The 14,464-nt window shown below is 47.9% G+C and overlaps 1 protein-coding gene across 1 annotated transcript in view; it reads right to left on the bottom strand.

Annotated features, from left to right (window-relative positions):
- Nucleotides 1–14,464, bottom strand: part of STT3A (STT3 oligosaccharyltransferase complex catalytic subunit A) — a 202,662-nt gene that overhangs the window by 148,523 nt on the left and 39,675 nt on the right. The window contains exon 4 of the mRNA XM_078682331.1: nucleotides 5,033–5,154. Coding sequence (XP_078538457.1) covers nucleotides 5,033–5,154 — 122 coding nt within the window. The remainder of the gene's footprint in view (nucleotides 1–5,032; nucleotides 5,155–14,464) is intronic.

A 14,464-nucleotide genomic window follows, 5' to 3' on the forward strand; every position in this document is an offset into this window, starting at 1 on the left:
AAACTTACTTAAAATCATGACTGCTGCACCAGGTACTTCCCAGGACCTCGACCTTGGACTGTATAAAAACGTTAAGTTGGACATACTTAATTAATGCCCTGTGAAAAGCAATGAACCTCAGCATAGGGCCTAGACCCACAAAAGTTCATCTGCAAACCTTGCTTGCAGCAAATGCTACAACCATGGGAGAGGCTAGCCCCGACTTTTATAGAGGAGGAGGCAGATGAAGAGCAAGTAGTGGCTGAGGAGAATTCCAATTCCACCACTGCCCCTTCAAACAGAAATACCCCTGGGAGCACTTCTAGTAGTATCTCAGAACAAACAATTCATGAAGAAGCAGATCTTTTGAAACTAGCCGAGAGGATAGAATTAGAGGCTAGACTCCTGGCCTTAGAAAAAGAGAGAACCCATCTCTGGCAGCAGCAAAATTCAGGAGGAAAACTCAGGCCCTAAAATCCCCAAAGGGATTGTCCCTAAATATATAGAAGGTGATGACATCACAAAATGGTTCACATCTTTTGAGAGAGCCTGTAGAGAAAGGAAGGTCAGCCAGAAGTATTGGGTCTCTCTCTGCTTTGGGAACGGTTCTCTAGTAAATGCAGGCATAGACTCCTGCCATTGAATGAGGCAGATACTGATTACAATGACCACAAGAAGGGTAACGTGATTGATGCCTTTGGACTCACCACTTAAGAGTAGAAGATCAGGTTCAGGGAGAGTTGAAAAACCCAGAGGCAGTCCTGCGTTGATTTTGTATACTTTCAAGTAAAAACTCTAGGTGGTAGGTTAAAAGGTAGCAATGTGCATCATTATGATGAACTTTACAATTTACTGATTAGAGAGCATCTGTTAAGTAATTGTGTTCATGAAAAGTTGCATAAATACCTCATGGACCTGGAGCCAGTCTCTCCTCAAGAGTTGGGGCAGAAGGCTGATAATTTGGTGACCAAGATTAGGCATGGTGGGGGTGATCAAAAGAAAGAGGATAAAAAGCCCCCAAGGAAAAGAAGGTGGGTCACTCTGAAGACAAAAATAAAGGTAAGGAGTCCTCTGTGGCCCCAAACAATATGTCTAAGAGGGTGGGCCCTGTGACACCTCACAAAACGGAAGTTGGATCCAGTGTAAGATCTTGGCCCCCCCCCCCCAAGAAGACTTGGTGCATTAACTGTAACAAGGTAGGTCACACAGTCAAGGACCCTTCCTGTGCTTGAAACAAACCCACTAGTATATCTCTAGGGGTTGCCAGTGTAGCCTTTGAGGGTGATTGCCTCCGATGGAAAGCAAGCCCAAAAGGTGAGTAGGAGATTCAAGAGGACAGTAGACGCTTCCACCACTTATGAAATTATTTGGCCTAGTCTTTGTCTCTGATAGCATAAGTAGTTCTGAACAGGTCAGATTTTGCATCTTGAGACAAATTACTCACAGTCCATGGAGAACTCTTACGAGAGTTGCTCATGAATAGTAATCTCGCACAGAGATCCTAGGATAATCCTCAAACCCCAGTAAATCAGGAGAGATTTACAGTCTTCAGTGAGTGCCTGCCATTCAATAGGGCTTAACAAAGAAAACAATATCAACAGCTCTACCTCTTCATTATCCTAACCACCATGAAATTGCTGTTTTTCTCCTGTGTGCCTGACATTCTTGGGTCAAGAATATGGACTGAATGAAACACTGCTGAGAGCCTCTGTGTGTAAGCACCAACGTGCTTGAAACCCTAGAAGTAGATTAGTTCTATGGGGTGATGCAGCAATAAATGTCAACAGTCAGAAACACAATGGAATGGGCAGTGAAAAGTCTACTACATTTCTAGGAGTACTGTCAGTGCTTGAAATTAATCTGTTAAATAATGGGTTTCAATTTTTACAAACGTCATTACTATTAATCTGCATTTTCATTTGACATACCAAACACACAAGTGCAACTTTAGTTTTAAAGAAACACAAGAAAAAAGAAATGAACAGAAATTAAAAATTTGACTGTCACATTTGTAAAAAAAATACAAAAAAACGGTACAATGCCCCATATATGAAAACGAACTTTCTAAATGAGTTGTGTTACGCATCACACTATGCATAGGTACACAACTATAATTGGAGTTTTCTTTGCATTTTGCTTAATGGAAAGTGACCTGAAATTAAAAGGCATGCACATAGAACCATTCTCTAGATTACTACATGTACACAAATGATCTCCAGTTCCAACAAAGAGAATTATCTCCAGCCATTCCGTTTTTTTTTGTTTGTTTTTTTAAACTCTTTACTCGCAACTGTACAGTATTGTCACCGTTTGATCATTGGTTCTTATCACACAGTACAGTCTTTTCTCATTTTCTTCCCAACCAAACAAGGCGGTCATGTACAATTCCAGCATGTTATAGATGTCATATGGAAAGAAATACAGGAGTACAGTACATCTTATTCTTCCCCAATCTACATTTCCAAGGAGACGCTTGTACGGTCATTGGTACATTACACAGTGTCACAACAACAAGTTTAGTAATCAACAAACTAAAGGATCAAACCCCCGATTCTCCCCCCTCCCCACATCACCCACCCTATCCCCCCACGTCTCCTGCTCATGTGTAGTCCAAAATGTAACACTCCGTCATAGTGAATCAGACTGTCCTAGCATGTATTTAAGTTCACATAGACCACACCCGTGCACCAGCGGGCTTTAGTACACCAATATTGCACGCATCTTCAGACCCTGTACTATTCTTCCATTTACACACCCTCCATCTGCGATGGTGCCATCTCTATCTCCTCGAGTTCTAGCAGCATAGCCTCCCAATCCTGCGCTATGGGATGCTTCCTTTTCCCCCTCCCCTCCTCCCGTCTCAGCACTGCACTCTCCGCCCTGCCCCATTTCAACATCTCGGACTGCCATACAGATACTCTGGGTGGTCTGGGCAAGTTCCACCTCATCGTAATAACCCTTTTCGCTAATAGCAGGGCCAGATCTAGGAATTTCAATTTAGCTTTTTGTTTTTTAGATCTTTTGCGGGATCCCACCAAACAATATAACGCATCCTCTGGGACCGGAAGGGCAGTTAATGTACAGTGTCTGACTAATTCCCCCCCAGTAAGTCTTCAGGTACGGACATGCCCACAACATATGGAGAAAGCCAGCCTCATCCTCCCTACATCGTAGACAGCAGTGGGGGGAGTCAGGAAACATTCTGTGTAGCCTCTGAGGGGTGAGGTACGCTCTATGTAGCACCATGGCCTGTATAAATTTAAATGTAACGTTCCTCGACACCCTCCTGGGATGCTCAAGAACCATCTGCTAGGCCTTGTCTGTCATTACCTCTCCCGTGTCCTGTGTCCATGTGTCTCTAAGTGTAATGAGTGGGATCGCAGTGTGTTCCCTGATCCCCAGTATAACCATCGTACTAGGTGGCCCCCCCGTCCCCATGGAGTATATCAAGTGGACCAGTTCATGTCTTGTGGGTTGAAGCCTCTGCGGAGCCCAGGTTCGTCGTATGTAGTGGGACACCGCAGCATGTAGCAGGTACAGTCGCTGGGGAGCACCCGTGACTCGCAGGAAGGAGTCATGATCCAGTAGGGTGCCGTCCCCGAAGAAGGCACCGACATCCTCCACTCCAGCCTCTGCCCAGGGTCGCAATCTATACTGTGTGAGTCTGCCCTGCGTTGATGGGATACCTAACAGAGGAATATTCTCCGCAAAGGGCACTGTGTTGGAGGTGTATGCCAGCACCCTCCTCCAGCACAACAGGGCCGTGCTCAAAAGGGGGTGGCAATTCGGGGGAAGCCGGCTCCTAGGAAGCAACAAGGAATGTAATTCTCCCCGCGCCAACCGGTCTACCGTGAAGTCTATTTCGTGTAGGTTCCTGCCCGCCACCCATCGCGCGGGCCACTGGAGTTGACTGGCGTAGTAGTATCCTCTAAGATCAGGCACCCCTAGGCCTCCATTTCTGGTCCCCAATTGTAATTTTCGGAGACTAATACGCCTGCGTCCCGTACCCCAGATAAGAGTCACCAGGATCGCGTTCAACGTCTTAAATATCTGTTGCGGGAGAATGACCGTCAGATTAACAAAGTAATATAGCATGCGGGGGAGCAGGACCATCTTGGCTATGGCAATTCTGCCCATAATGGATAGGGGTAAAGACGTCCAGAACCCCACACTGCTACGGAGACCCGTAATGGCTCTCCGGACATTACCCTCGATCTGGGCCTCTGGCTTTCTATACACCTGTATGCCCAGGTATCTAAATGTAGTCTGGGCCACTGGGATTTGGTATCTCCCAAAGTGGAGAGTGGGAGGGTGTGGCAGGTCCCTAAAGTAGAAACCAGTAGATTTTCCTGGATTTATAGCTAATCCAGACACCTCTTCGAATCGGCGAAACACGTCCGCCATGTCAGTAGGATCCTCTTCCAGATCACGAAAATTCAGTAAGATGGCATCTGCATATATGGATATTAGGTGATGTGTACCCCCTATTGATATACCCCTCCGTTCTCCGTGGGTCCGAATGGTTATGGCTAAGGGTTATAGTGCTAAGACGAACAAAATCGGAGACAGGGGACAACCCTGCCGAGTACCTCTATATATCGGGTAGCTATCCGATATATATCGGCCTGTACGTGCAGAGAAGTTTCATCCATTTCAGCAGGGAGTCTGGGAAGTCAAAACGCCGCAGCGTTTCGAACATGAACGTCCACGTCAGGGAGTCGAATGCCTGCTTCAGGTCCAGTGCTATACAGCCCGCCCGGGGATATTCCTGTGCTGTAGCAGCCATAAGGGCATGGAGTCGAGGCGTATTTCCAGCCATTCAGATAAAGGGTAAATCTTAAAGTTATTCCAAACTTCTTACATTTAGGTTGCCATGCCAGTGTGTAATATTTGAAGTACCAAGCCGTATAAATGTAAAAATAATGGTTCATATTCACATTGCTCATAAACGCTAAAAAAATAAATGTTTGCTTCAACTTTGGCGCGTGCGCGCGCGCACACACACACACACACACACACACACACACACACACACTTAAAGATTGGAGGTTACCTGGGTAAATAGTTCCACCAATGATCCTTCCTAGAGGGTACCAGGCCCGATCATCAAACCAGTTATGAAACTTATAAAATCCTTCTTCAGTCAGAAAGCGGGTGGTGCGGTAATTGAAATAGCTGTAAGAGAAATACATACGTTGAAAATTCACCATTGTGATAATACTAAATGCTAATCACCATACTTGTCAGTCTACCATGCCTTCTGATTTCATGATTTTCGCTGTTTATAGTCGGTATTCATGTCAGTAGAATTTCACATTTACATTCTTCAGATTGGGTGTTCTCATACATCAGCAACATTTTATCTAAGACAGTGTTATAGATTTCAAGTCTTTCATTCTCATCGTGCTGATCAATCAGATTTCGGGGTGTACACAAATAAATCTTCAGTATTTTAATTGTTCCACCAATGTGTCACACACAAAATGTATTCAAGTTACACAACATTCTGCGAATATTGGCCAGATTACACAGTCATGTTTCTTTGGGAGGATCAGGCTCTAGACAAATTTACAAATCAGACAAGTATGAAGGCGATAAAAGTATTGAAACATGAGCTTGACTAGTGTCGCGACACCATCTCAAAGATGACTAAAAGAACAAAGGGGGCTTCTTGCATGCCTGAGAGAGAGTGTGGCAAGGATGCCGAGTAAACATGGTGCCCAGCAGGTAAGCTCCTGTGAGCAATGAGCCGCTGCGAGGCCCATCCGTCGTTCCTGGGGTTTGTGGAGCACATCCACCGGTTATGGAAGCTGCAGAGGGGTGGCTGATGGGACCGACAGCACTGAGGAGGGTCTTAATCCCCTGCACTGTGCCGATGCTCCTGCCGGGCCACGCACCCAAGATGAGGGTCAGAACGCGCTTGTGACACAGCTTGGAGGCTGAGAACCACGCTGTGGACACCCAGGACCACCGCATTGGGTGATCAGTACCCACCTGCTGCCTTTATCAATCCTGCCCCACAGACTGCAGCCAGCATCCATTGATTGGCTGAAGCGACGCTAAGACTGTACACACCTGGCAAGTCACCAAAACAGGGCCGCGGGTTGGGAAGCCAGTGTGCACGTCCCGCTATGTCCCTGGCCCCCTCCTCCAACACCTGACAAACAACAGCCGGGTGGGACCTGGAGAAAGGCTGCCTTACGGTAGGCAGAGTGACCTAATAACATCCTAGCTTCTGAGTACTGGGCCCGGAACCATGATGAGAGACAAAGGCTGGATAGGGTCCTACACCAACTGTTTGGAGAAATATGCCTTTAGGAGTGCCGGAGGGACCAGTGGTGAGAACCGTTTGGAAGACAGAGATGTCAGCCATAGAGGACCAGGGCAACACACTGAGAAACTGCTTCTTAACTGCTTCAGGCCAATCCTGGCCAGGGCTGGCGCTAGGCATGGGCAGTGTGGGCGGCTGCCCAGGGCCCCGTAGTGAGCCCTCCACATAGGGTGCACACCAATCGACAAGAGTCAGAGCACGACTGGAAAGGTGCCACCTTGCAAATGCGCCACCTTAGAAGGCACCCTCCCCTGGCCTCACTGCTATAGTATAACAAGGGGAGCCCGAGGGGAGGGGACTCCCATCCCCATTCACAGTTGCAAACAGAGATTTGTCCGACACTTTGGCCTCCACCCCCCGCCCATGCAGATGGCACAGCGGGATGGCTATTGTCCTGCTGTTTAGCTCCCTGGAAGTATGGAGATAAGCAACCCTCACACCTTCAGCCCTTGATGAGCTGTTAAGAGGTGCTTGTAGGTGGCTGAGGGGGAGGGGCTGCAGCTTCAGGAGCAAGGTTATCTATTCAGATGCAACAGACCTGCATGGGTCAAGTCTATGCAAATGAGAGGGGCTTCGCACATTCCCCTTCTGCCCAGGGCCCCTAAAATCCTAGAACTGCCCTGATCCGGGCCTTCAGGCCAGCCCTCGAAACACCAATTGACCCAGTGGCGGTGGAGGTCACTCTGATGCGAGACTGCATGGGGACGATAGACCTATCCCAGAGGCCACTCTGAAACCATGTGACCTCCATCAAGACCCTGAACACAGAAGTTCGCCAACTCAAACACACCACTCAACATCTCCATGTCAGGGTTAAAGACGCAGGGCAGATCCTGCTGCAATAACGTCCACTTCGTTGGGATACTGGAAAAAGCTTAAGGAATTGATGTGGGGAAATTCATAGAAGATTTCCTATTAACCATTACAGATACCAGTTATTTCTTCCCAGTTTGCAGTGGAGCTGCCTCACAGAGTGTCTTGGACACTGCGTAAGCCATAGGCCTATAATAGGTGGATAACTACCAGATTTCTCAACTTCAAGGAAAGGGACACTACTTTATACTGCCTGGCACCAGGACCTGCTCGTCAAACAGGAACTGCAGAAAAGCACCTGCAATACTCGCAGCCCTTCCTAGGGGCGTGGGGTGTCCTGGATCTGCATCTCCCAGAGAAAGGCTTGGGAATGGCTGGAGGACTTGTCCTGCATGACAGTTGCGAAGTGGGAGCCTGCAGTCCCTCGGCCCCCTGTGGAATGAACAGCGACACCCTGAGAGACTCTATTGGACCCACAAGCAGATGACGAATCAGACGACGACTGATATGCCAGCCATTGGTGCAACCACCAATGTACAGTGCATTGAAAACAGAGGCGTTATTTGGGACAGACAGCAGCATAATACACCCTTTGTACAGAGACCAAGAGTGAATGATATTAAGACTTAGGATTTGATATTGGTTAGGGGAGGATGACGGACACCGCAGGCATTGGGGGAAGCTGGATAGTTCTACGCTTACAGTCTGGGGTTGTGGGGTAAGGTTGACGCCACGGATGACACCCACATGGAGAATCTGGTCCTGAGAACCAGGGATCGACCATCTGACCCCTCGGGAAAAGAGTGGGGATAGAGCTGGATGTACAACGTCAGGAACTCACGCTATTCTACTAGAATGTAAATGGCTTGGGAAGCCATTTGGAGAAGGGTTGTGTCACGCTTTTGGTTTAGACATACACCAGACATAATTCTACAGCAAGAAACCCAGTTAATGGGCAAAAATTGTGCATTTCTGGGGAAGGGCCGCTGCTCGGTCCTGGTGCACTCACGATTTTCCACAGGTTCATGACGAGGTATGGGTATATTGGCCAGAACGTGTAGGAAGCTGACTCTGTATATACTATACCAAAGAGATACAGTGTGCACAGAGTCCAGTGAGCCCCCAAAGGTATGGTAGAGGTTGCAGTAGATAATACCTTACTCTCAATTTAGTGGAAGCTGGGCTGAGCAGTTAGGCTTATCAGAGGGTAATGTGAATGCATTTGGTGTACATATTCATACAAGGCAGGAACACAAGGTAGGGTTCAGGGAGGAGTTTGTTTCCTGGATAAACTTGCTGTATTCCAAGCTGGTGGCCAGAGTTCGGACAAACAAGTCACTCGCTCAACAGTTCGCAATGGGCCGAGGTACAAGGCAAGGATGCCCATCCCCAGTTATTCACTCTGGAAGCCTTAGCCAGCTGGGGGCGCGCTGATGCTCAGATTCGGGGACTGTGGTGAACCCCGCGAATGGGAGAACAGCACCTCTCTTTACACAGATGACATGTTGGTTTATAAGGCTGATCCTCGGAGGTCTGTTCCCAGGGACCTCAAGATTTTGGACACGAAAGGAAGATACGCAGGGATCTGCACTCAATTGGTGGAAATCAGTGGGGGGACGCCACCTGCCAAATGGTCCCCGGAGACTTTTAGAGACCCGTTAGTGGGATCCCGGAGAAATTCCGGAGACACAACCTGGGTCGAATCCTAGATGGATACAGGAGGGGATTTGCCTACCAGACCTGCCTTTGTACTACTGGACTGCATAACTGCTGGTCGTCAATTACTGAACATTTGCTGCCCCCCCCCCACCCCGCAGGAATCTTCCCTGAAGGCAGACAGGAGACTGCTGCCCCCCTTTTCCCGCGCACCCCCAGGCATACTTGAGGAGGCTTTATGATGAGTGCAGGCCACCGTGTCAACCCTCCCTGCGGATCTGGTGATAAAACTCTAAGAAAAGAAAAAAAATGGGTTCGCTAGAGAATCCTATGTGGTATTGGGGGACTTATGGGGTTACAGGGCACAATACAGTGGAATATGATCGAGATATTGAAATTGGGGGCTAACTGGGGGACGCAGGTTCTACTCCCTTTCATTGACTTAGAGACAAGTATAAGCTGGCGGCAACTCAAAATGTCCACTATAAGTAGATCCACCACCCACTCAAGGGATACCATGACCTGTTGCACAAGGTGGCCGACAAAACACTTCTGGAGATCGGGCTGTCAGTCCCTCTGTGAAACCACACTATTATCTAACATACAGGACCCTAGTGGCTGTCAATCCACCCTTGCAGTGCTCTATGGTGGGTGGTAAGAAGGCCTGAGGGTCCTGACTAACTAGAACTGGAGGGAGGAGTGTTGCCAACCACAGGAGGTAGCCATGATTCAGATTTCCCACTGATGCAGGTAACCACACAAAAACTAGACTGTTCCTAATAGGAAGGGCTGATAATGACAAGAGTCTGACAGGCTGCGGCCAAAGCAGAATACAGGTGCACACCCTCTTGGACTGTCCACTCATTCAGCTGTTTTGGACACAGGTGGGACATTGCCTCTCAACATTTATGGAGTAGCCATTGAACTTGAACGGGAGTCTGTGCACCCTGGGGATATTGAGGGGGAGGTGGGGCCCTATCAAGATGCACAATGTTGTTTTGTAATGTAGCCTGGAGACACACAGCCCCGGAAATGTGGGCGCAGAGAATGCAAACAATATCCCAGTGGTGTGCAAGAATATACAAGGACAGAGTTGTACTCAGAAATTTTACAAGGTACGGGGCCCGTGAAGGAAACAGAGACCTCGGCGGACTGCAGGTTGTCAAGCTGTCAGCTCAATACTTTTAGGTGTAAAGCACTGACTTCCGAAATGTGTGGTCTATCAATATCAAAGGGTTTGCTTGTTCATGGCATAATGAAAAGATTTCTCCCCCAACAAAAAAACAACTTCTTGCATGCCTCATTCAGAAAAATAACTCCATGTAGCTCACAGATCACCACAAGCTTTTTAATCTTGACTGGAGAAAAGCGTTGTAAGGCATTCTGTTTCACACTGAAGGGAAAGGCAATACCATGAAAAGGTCTAATCTACGCCATATTTGAGAGGATTACAAGTTGCTCTAAAAGATTCCAAATTCTTTCCATTTCTTTGACAAACCAGACTTGAGGTAGTTGATTTGAATCATAGCCTATAGCTGTACCCTGCCATGCATGATAAAGGGGAATCTCAGCCAAGTTCCAGCATTACCTACTGGTAAAGGCGTTAAGACTGTTAAGGACGGGTACAAGGGCATCTCGTCTGAGATTTAACAGAGGAGAAAGGGAGAAAGGCTTTTTACTGAGTGAAGGATGTTGAGTTTGGCAGGTGGTAACTGTTTGTACCAGCTAGATGGCCCAGTGAGTTAAATGACCTCTCTCTGTACGATGCAAGTCATACGTTAGAATCCTGACTAGGTCAACATATACTTGTGAGGTCGCTACACTAAGCACATTAAATAGAACAGTCGTAAAATAGTTTATATGATTTGCTTAGAAGAGGTAGAGGTGCAGATGGAAGAAATAGATAAGTTATGATTATTAAATCGAGTGTCACAACGGAAGACAACGTCAGAATGTCTTAAGTGATGTGAACGTTAACTGATATATTACAAGACACAGCATACAATGAGTTTACTTTGTGTTCATCAGAACTCACATGAAAGAGGCTTTCAAGTTTGCATAAAAGATGGGAGAAACTGTAGGAGGATGAGGAATGGTCGGAAGGTCCAAGGGTTATTGAGCCATAAAAAAATGTAAAAACCAACAAAACAAAACACCCACAACAACATACAAATTTCTCCAAAAAGTGGCTGTAGATGTATCAGTGAGATGTGCAACTCAACATCTATTTAGTGACAACCTTTTCAGAACGAGAAATTGAGCTCCCATCAGCACATAATTATTTGTTATGAGGAATAGATTACGGGATGAAGTGGAGTTGCACCACAGACCAAGATGGTCGCTCCTCTTTGAACTCCACCCAGCTGCTGAGACTGCACGGTGACTTACCCCAGACCCAGCTCGATAGAGGAAGGCAACCTGGGGCTAAGTGTCTGGGAACCTGCAGAGAGAGGGCATGGGGGACTGCTTGATTTTGGGGGTGGCAGCTGGCTGCACTTTTAATCCCACAAGTTGAACAGGGCTGGGAAGGACGCCACTCTCACACCTCTCCTTCATATGGATGGAAAGCCTGGCGCCTGCCCATAACTGCCATTACTAAGGAAGCCTAACGCCACAGGGCGGCTCCTGCTTCGCTCCTCAGCCCCTCCACTTGTGCGCTAGTCTGCCACATGCAAACACATCATAGGCTTTCCAGTGGCGCACATATGAGCTCCTTGGAGAGATGCCATGCAGCATCTTCTTCACTGACCCCATAAGTCTTAACATGGGTCCCAAAGCCTTCGTCAGCCCTACTTCATCAGGGAGCCGGATGCGGTCGGAGGGCAAACATTGGCTTGCTGAGGGCCAGACAAGACAGTCTGCTGTAGGGTGTGCAGTCTGGTCTCCCTGTGCCAGATGTGGGATCCATCTACTATTAGCCCGGCAACACCCTCACAGGGGGCCATTCCTGTGCTTCCTCCTTTTCTGGGCTGCTGATACTGAGAGTGGCACTTGGTGTGCTGGACATCAACCTCCTTTAACATTCCCCTAGGTGAACCTTGACCACTATGGGCGCCCCGTCCTGATCATCTCACTGAACTGCTTCTCAACTGAGTTCAGGGAGTCCCCCTTAGTCAGTACTGGCACCTTGTGTGCCTGAAGTTCCTGCACCCTCCTTGTTTCTCTGGCATCTTCCTCTCCAGAAACCACCACTGGGCGATCCGCACCCCCAGAGCAACGATGGTCACCTAAATTCTTCTTGACAATTGGTGTTGAGAGGGGTGCTGGGGCTCCAAACAAAACTCATCTGCGCTTCCGGCACCAGAGGTATCGCTGGAAGCCATCCTCAAAGGAATTACCCCAATGAATTCCCAACTTGGTGCCATGGTCTTGAAGACAGCTGATCCCAAAAAGGACACAAAAGTCATAAAGGCAGACACAGGGGCATTCTGCACAAAATCTGATGATCTTGACCAATGTACAACATTTGCTGAGGGCTTGCCTGACCTGCTGGAGGCACGGACTCCAGAAGTGTGCTGCCTTAGACAAAAGGTGGTGGACTTTGAGGATCGCTCAAGACAAGACAACGTTCTGTTCTTTCGCAGTTCAGAAATAAAATGGAGAACTCAGGCATTATGGACTCCCTGCTTCATCTCATTCCGAAACTCACTGGCCTCTTTTTCTTCCCATCGCTGGAACTGCAAAGGGCATACCGGACCACTTTTCCTCAGCCCCCAAAGACACTAATAGGCGAAGGCCCATCATCGTCTGCCTCCTTCGCCATGTGAAGGCTCGTCAGCTACTACTGGAGTTCAGTCAATGTGGTCTTTACGATATGGGAGATCACAAGATCTTTCTGGAGGGGGGACTCCGCGCCAGACACCAATGCCAAATACAAGGCCTTCCTTGTACTCGTACCACAGCTTAAAAAGAGGGACATTAAAATCCATGGACTTCACTGACCCAGCTGTTTTAGTTGACTTCCTTGCTTACCTTTCCTCTCCGGACATGAATACCCCCTCTCCACCCTCACCACAGCGGCCTAAATTTCCACCACTGCTGTTGTTTCTGCTGATGCCTAGACTGATGAGTATTGAATACCACAAAGAGTTTTGAGGATGTTGGTTTTGTTGTGTTGTTTGTAGTCTTGGTATTGAAGCCGATCTGTTACTTAGTAATCCAGCATTTTTGAATCCCTTTATCTTTTTACTTATACTACTTACTTATTACAGAGTTCCCTCTCCATTCCTCCACGAAGGTGGGACGCATATTGCCCACCTTGATGGCAGAAGGGCCTGGACTTCCATACGTGTCTTGCGCCTCCATCTCCGTCCATCCCCTATCCTTCACTCTCTTCAGGTGTCCCACCTAGGAAATTAGTTTCCCTACCACAACCTACTTCCATGATGCCACACCACAGGCCCCTCATGCACCCGGGCAGGGCCACTTCCTCATTTTCTTGCCTCTGACTCTTTCAAATTACACAACCCAGACATAGGGACAAGCATGGTTAGGTCACCTGGAGCAATATTTGACCCCGATCGCCATGGTCCCTTCTGCTCCCACCTTATCTCCCCCACACCACAACCCTGCCCTACGCCTAATGGTATGTGTAAGGAAATGCCTATTTTTGCATGGTCACTCTTATGTTTGGAGTAATGCTGCTAGTTTTTTGACTCGGGGTCAAACCAGACCTTAGTGCCAGTGCACTAATTCTACAAATGTGTAAGTTGGACTGGCCAATTCACACAAGCTAACTCACCTAGAAGTCATTAGCATATAAGGCATACAAGTCAGAGGGGCACTCCAAAGATTGCAGCACTGGCTGTGCCACCCTGGATGTGATAAAGGTCAAACGAGCAGGTAAAGCAATGGCACAGACAAGCCTCCCCTGCAATATACACAAGTCACCCCTATGGCATGCCTACCGAGCCCTGAGGCAGGGTGCAGCATATTTTACAGGCAGAACATTTATTTAAATGTCCCGACATAAAAAATTGAAACTATCGTTTTTACTGTGGTAAGACTTGGTCACCCAATTAGTGAGTACAGAGTTACACGTTGACCCCATCACCCGGGCTAACTCCGAAACAGTGAGACAAAAGTCCGACTTGATACACAAGTCGGAATTTTATGCAACTTGGTGCAGTGTTCAACTTTTGTTAAGTTGCCACTTTGTTGCCTTTAGTATCCTTTGCCCTTGATGGTTGAACATGGGGAATTGTGCCTGAGACAGCTTTCTTCCCTCCTGGGAAGACGAGATAACTGCCAGGAAAGCTTATAATAGAAGCCTGCACAGGGGAGATGTATTAGCTCCATCCTGCAGAAAGTCACACAAGTGTTAGCCCAAAAGGCGAGCTTCAAATAGAAGTTGCCTTTTAAGGGCAAATGGGAAACACTTGGGAGAGTGGTTGCTCGGTTGTCTAGGCTGGCACTCGAGTAGGGGAACCCAGTTGCCTAACCGGTTTTCCAGGGGGAGTGTAGCCCCCTTGGTAGCCACACCTCTATTGGGCTAGGGAGCTCTGGACGCCAAGAGACAGCTTCTGCCATGTTGGAAGTAGGCAGAATGGTAAACCCTAGGATAGGCAGATACCACACTTCAAAGTAGGTGGTCATCAGGAGGGAAGAAACCTTGTAGTCCATTGGCTACCAACCGCATACTACCCGGAGGGCATTTTCGGAGCATAAAACATCACCCCAAAATCA

Source organism: Lissotriton helveticus, chromosome 3_1 (genome assembly GCF_964261635.1).
Source record: "Lissotriton helveticus chromosome 3_1, aLisHel1.1, whole genome shotgun sequence".
Taxonomy (NCBI): Eukaryota; Metazoa; Chordata; class Amphibia; order Caudata; family Salamandridae; genus Lissotriton; species Lissotriton helveticus.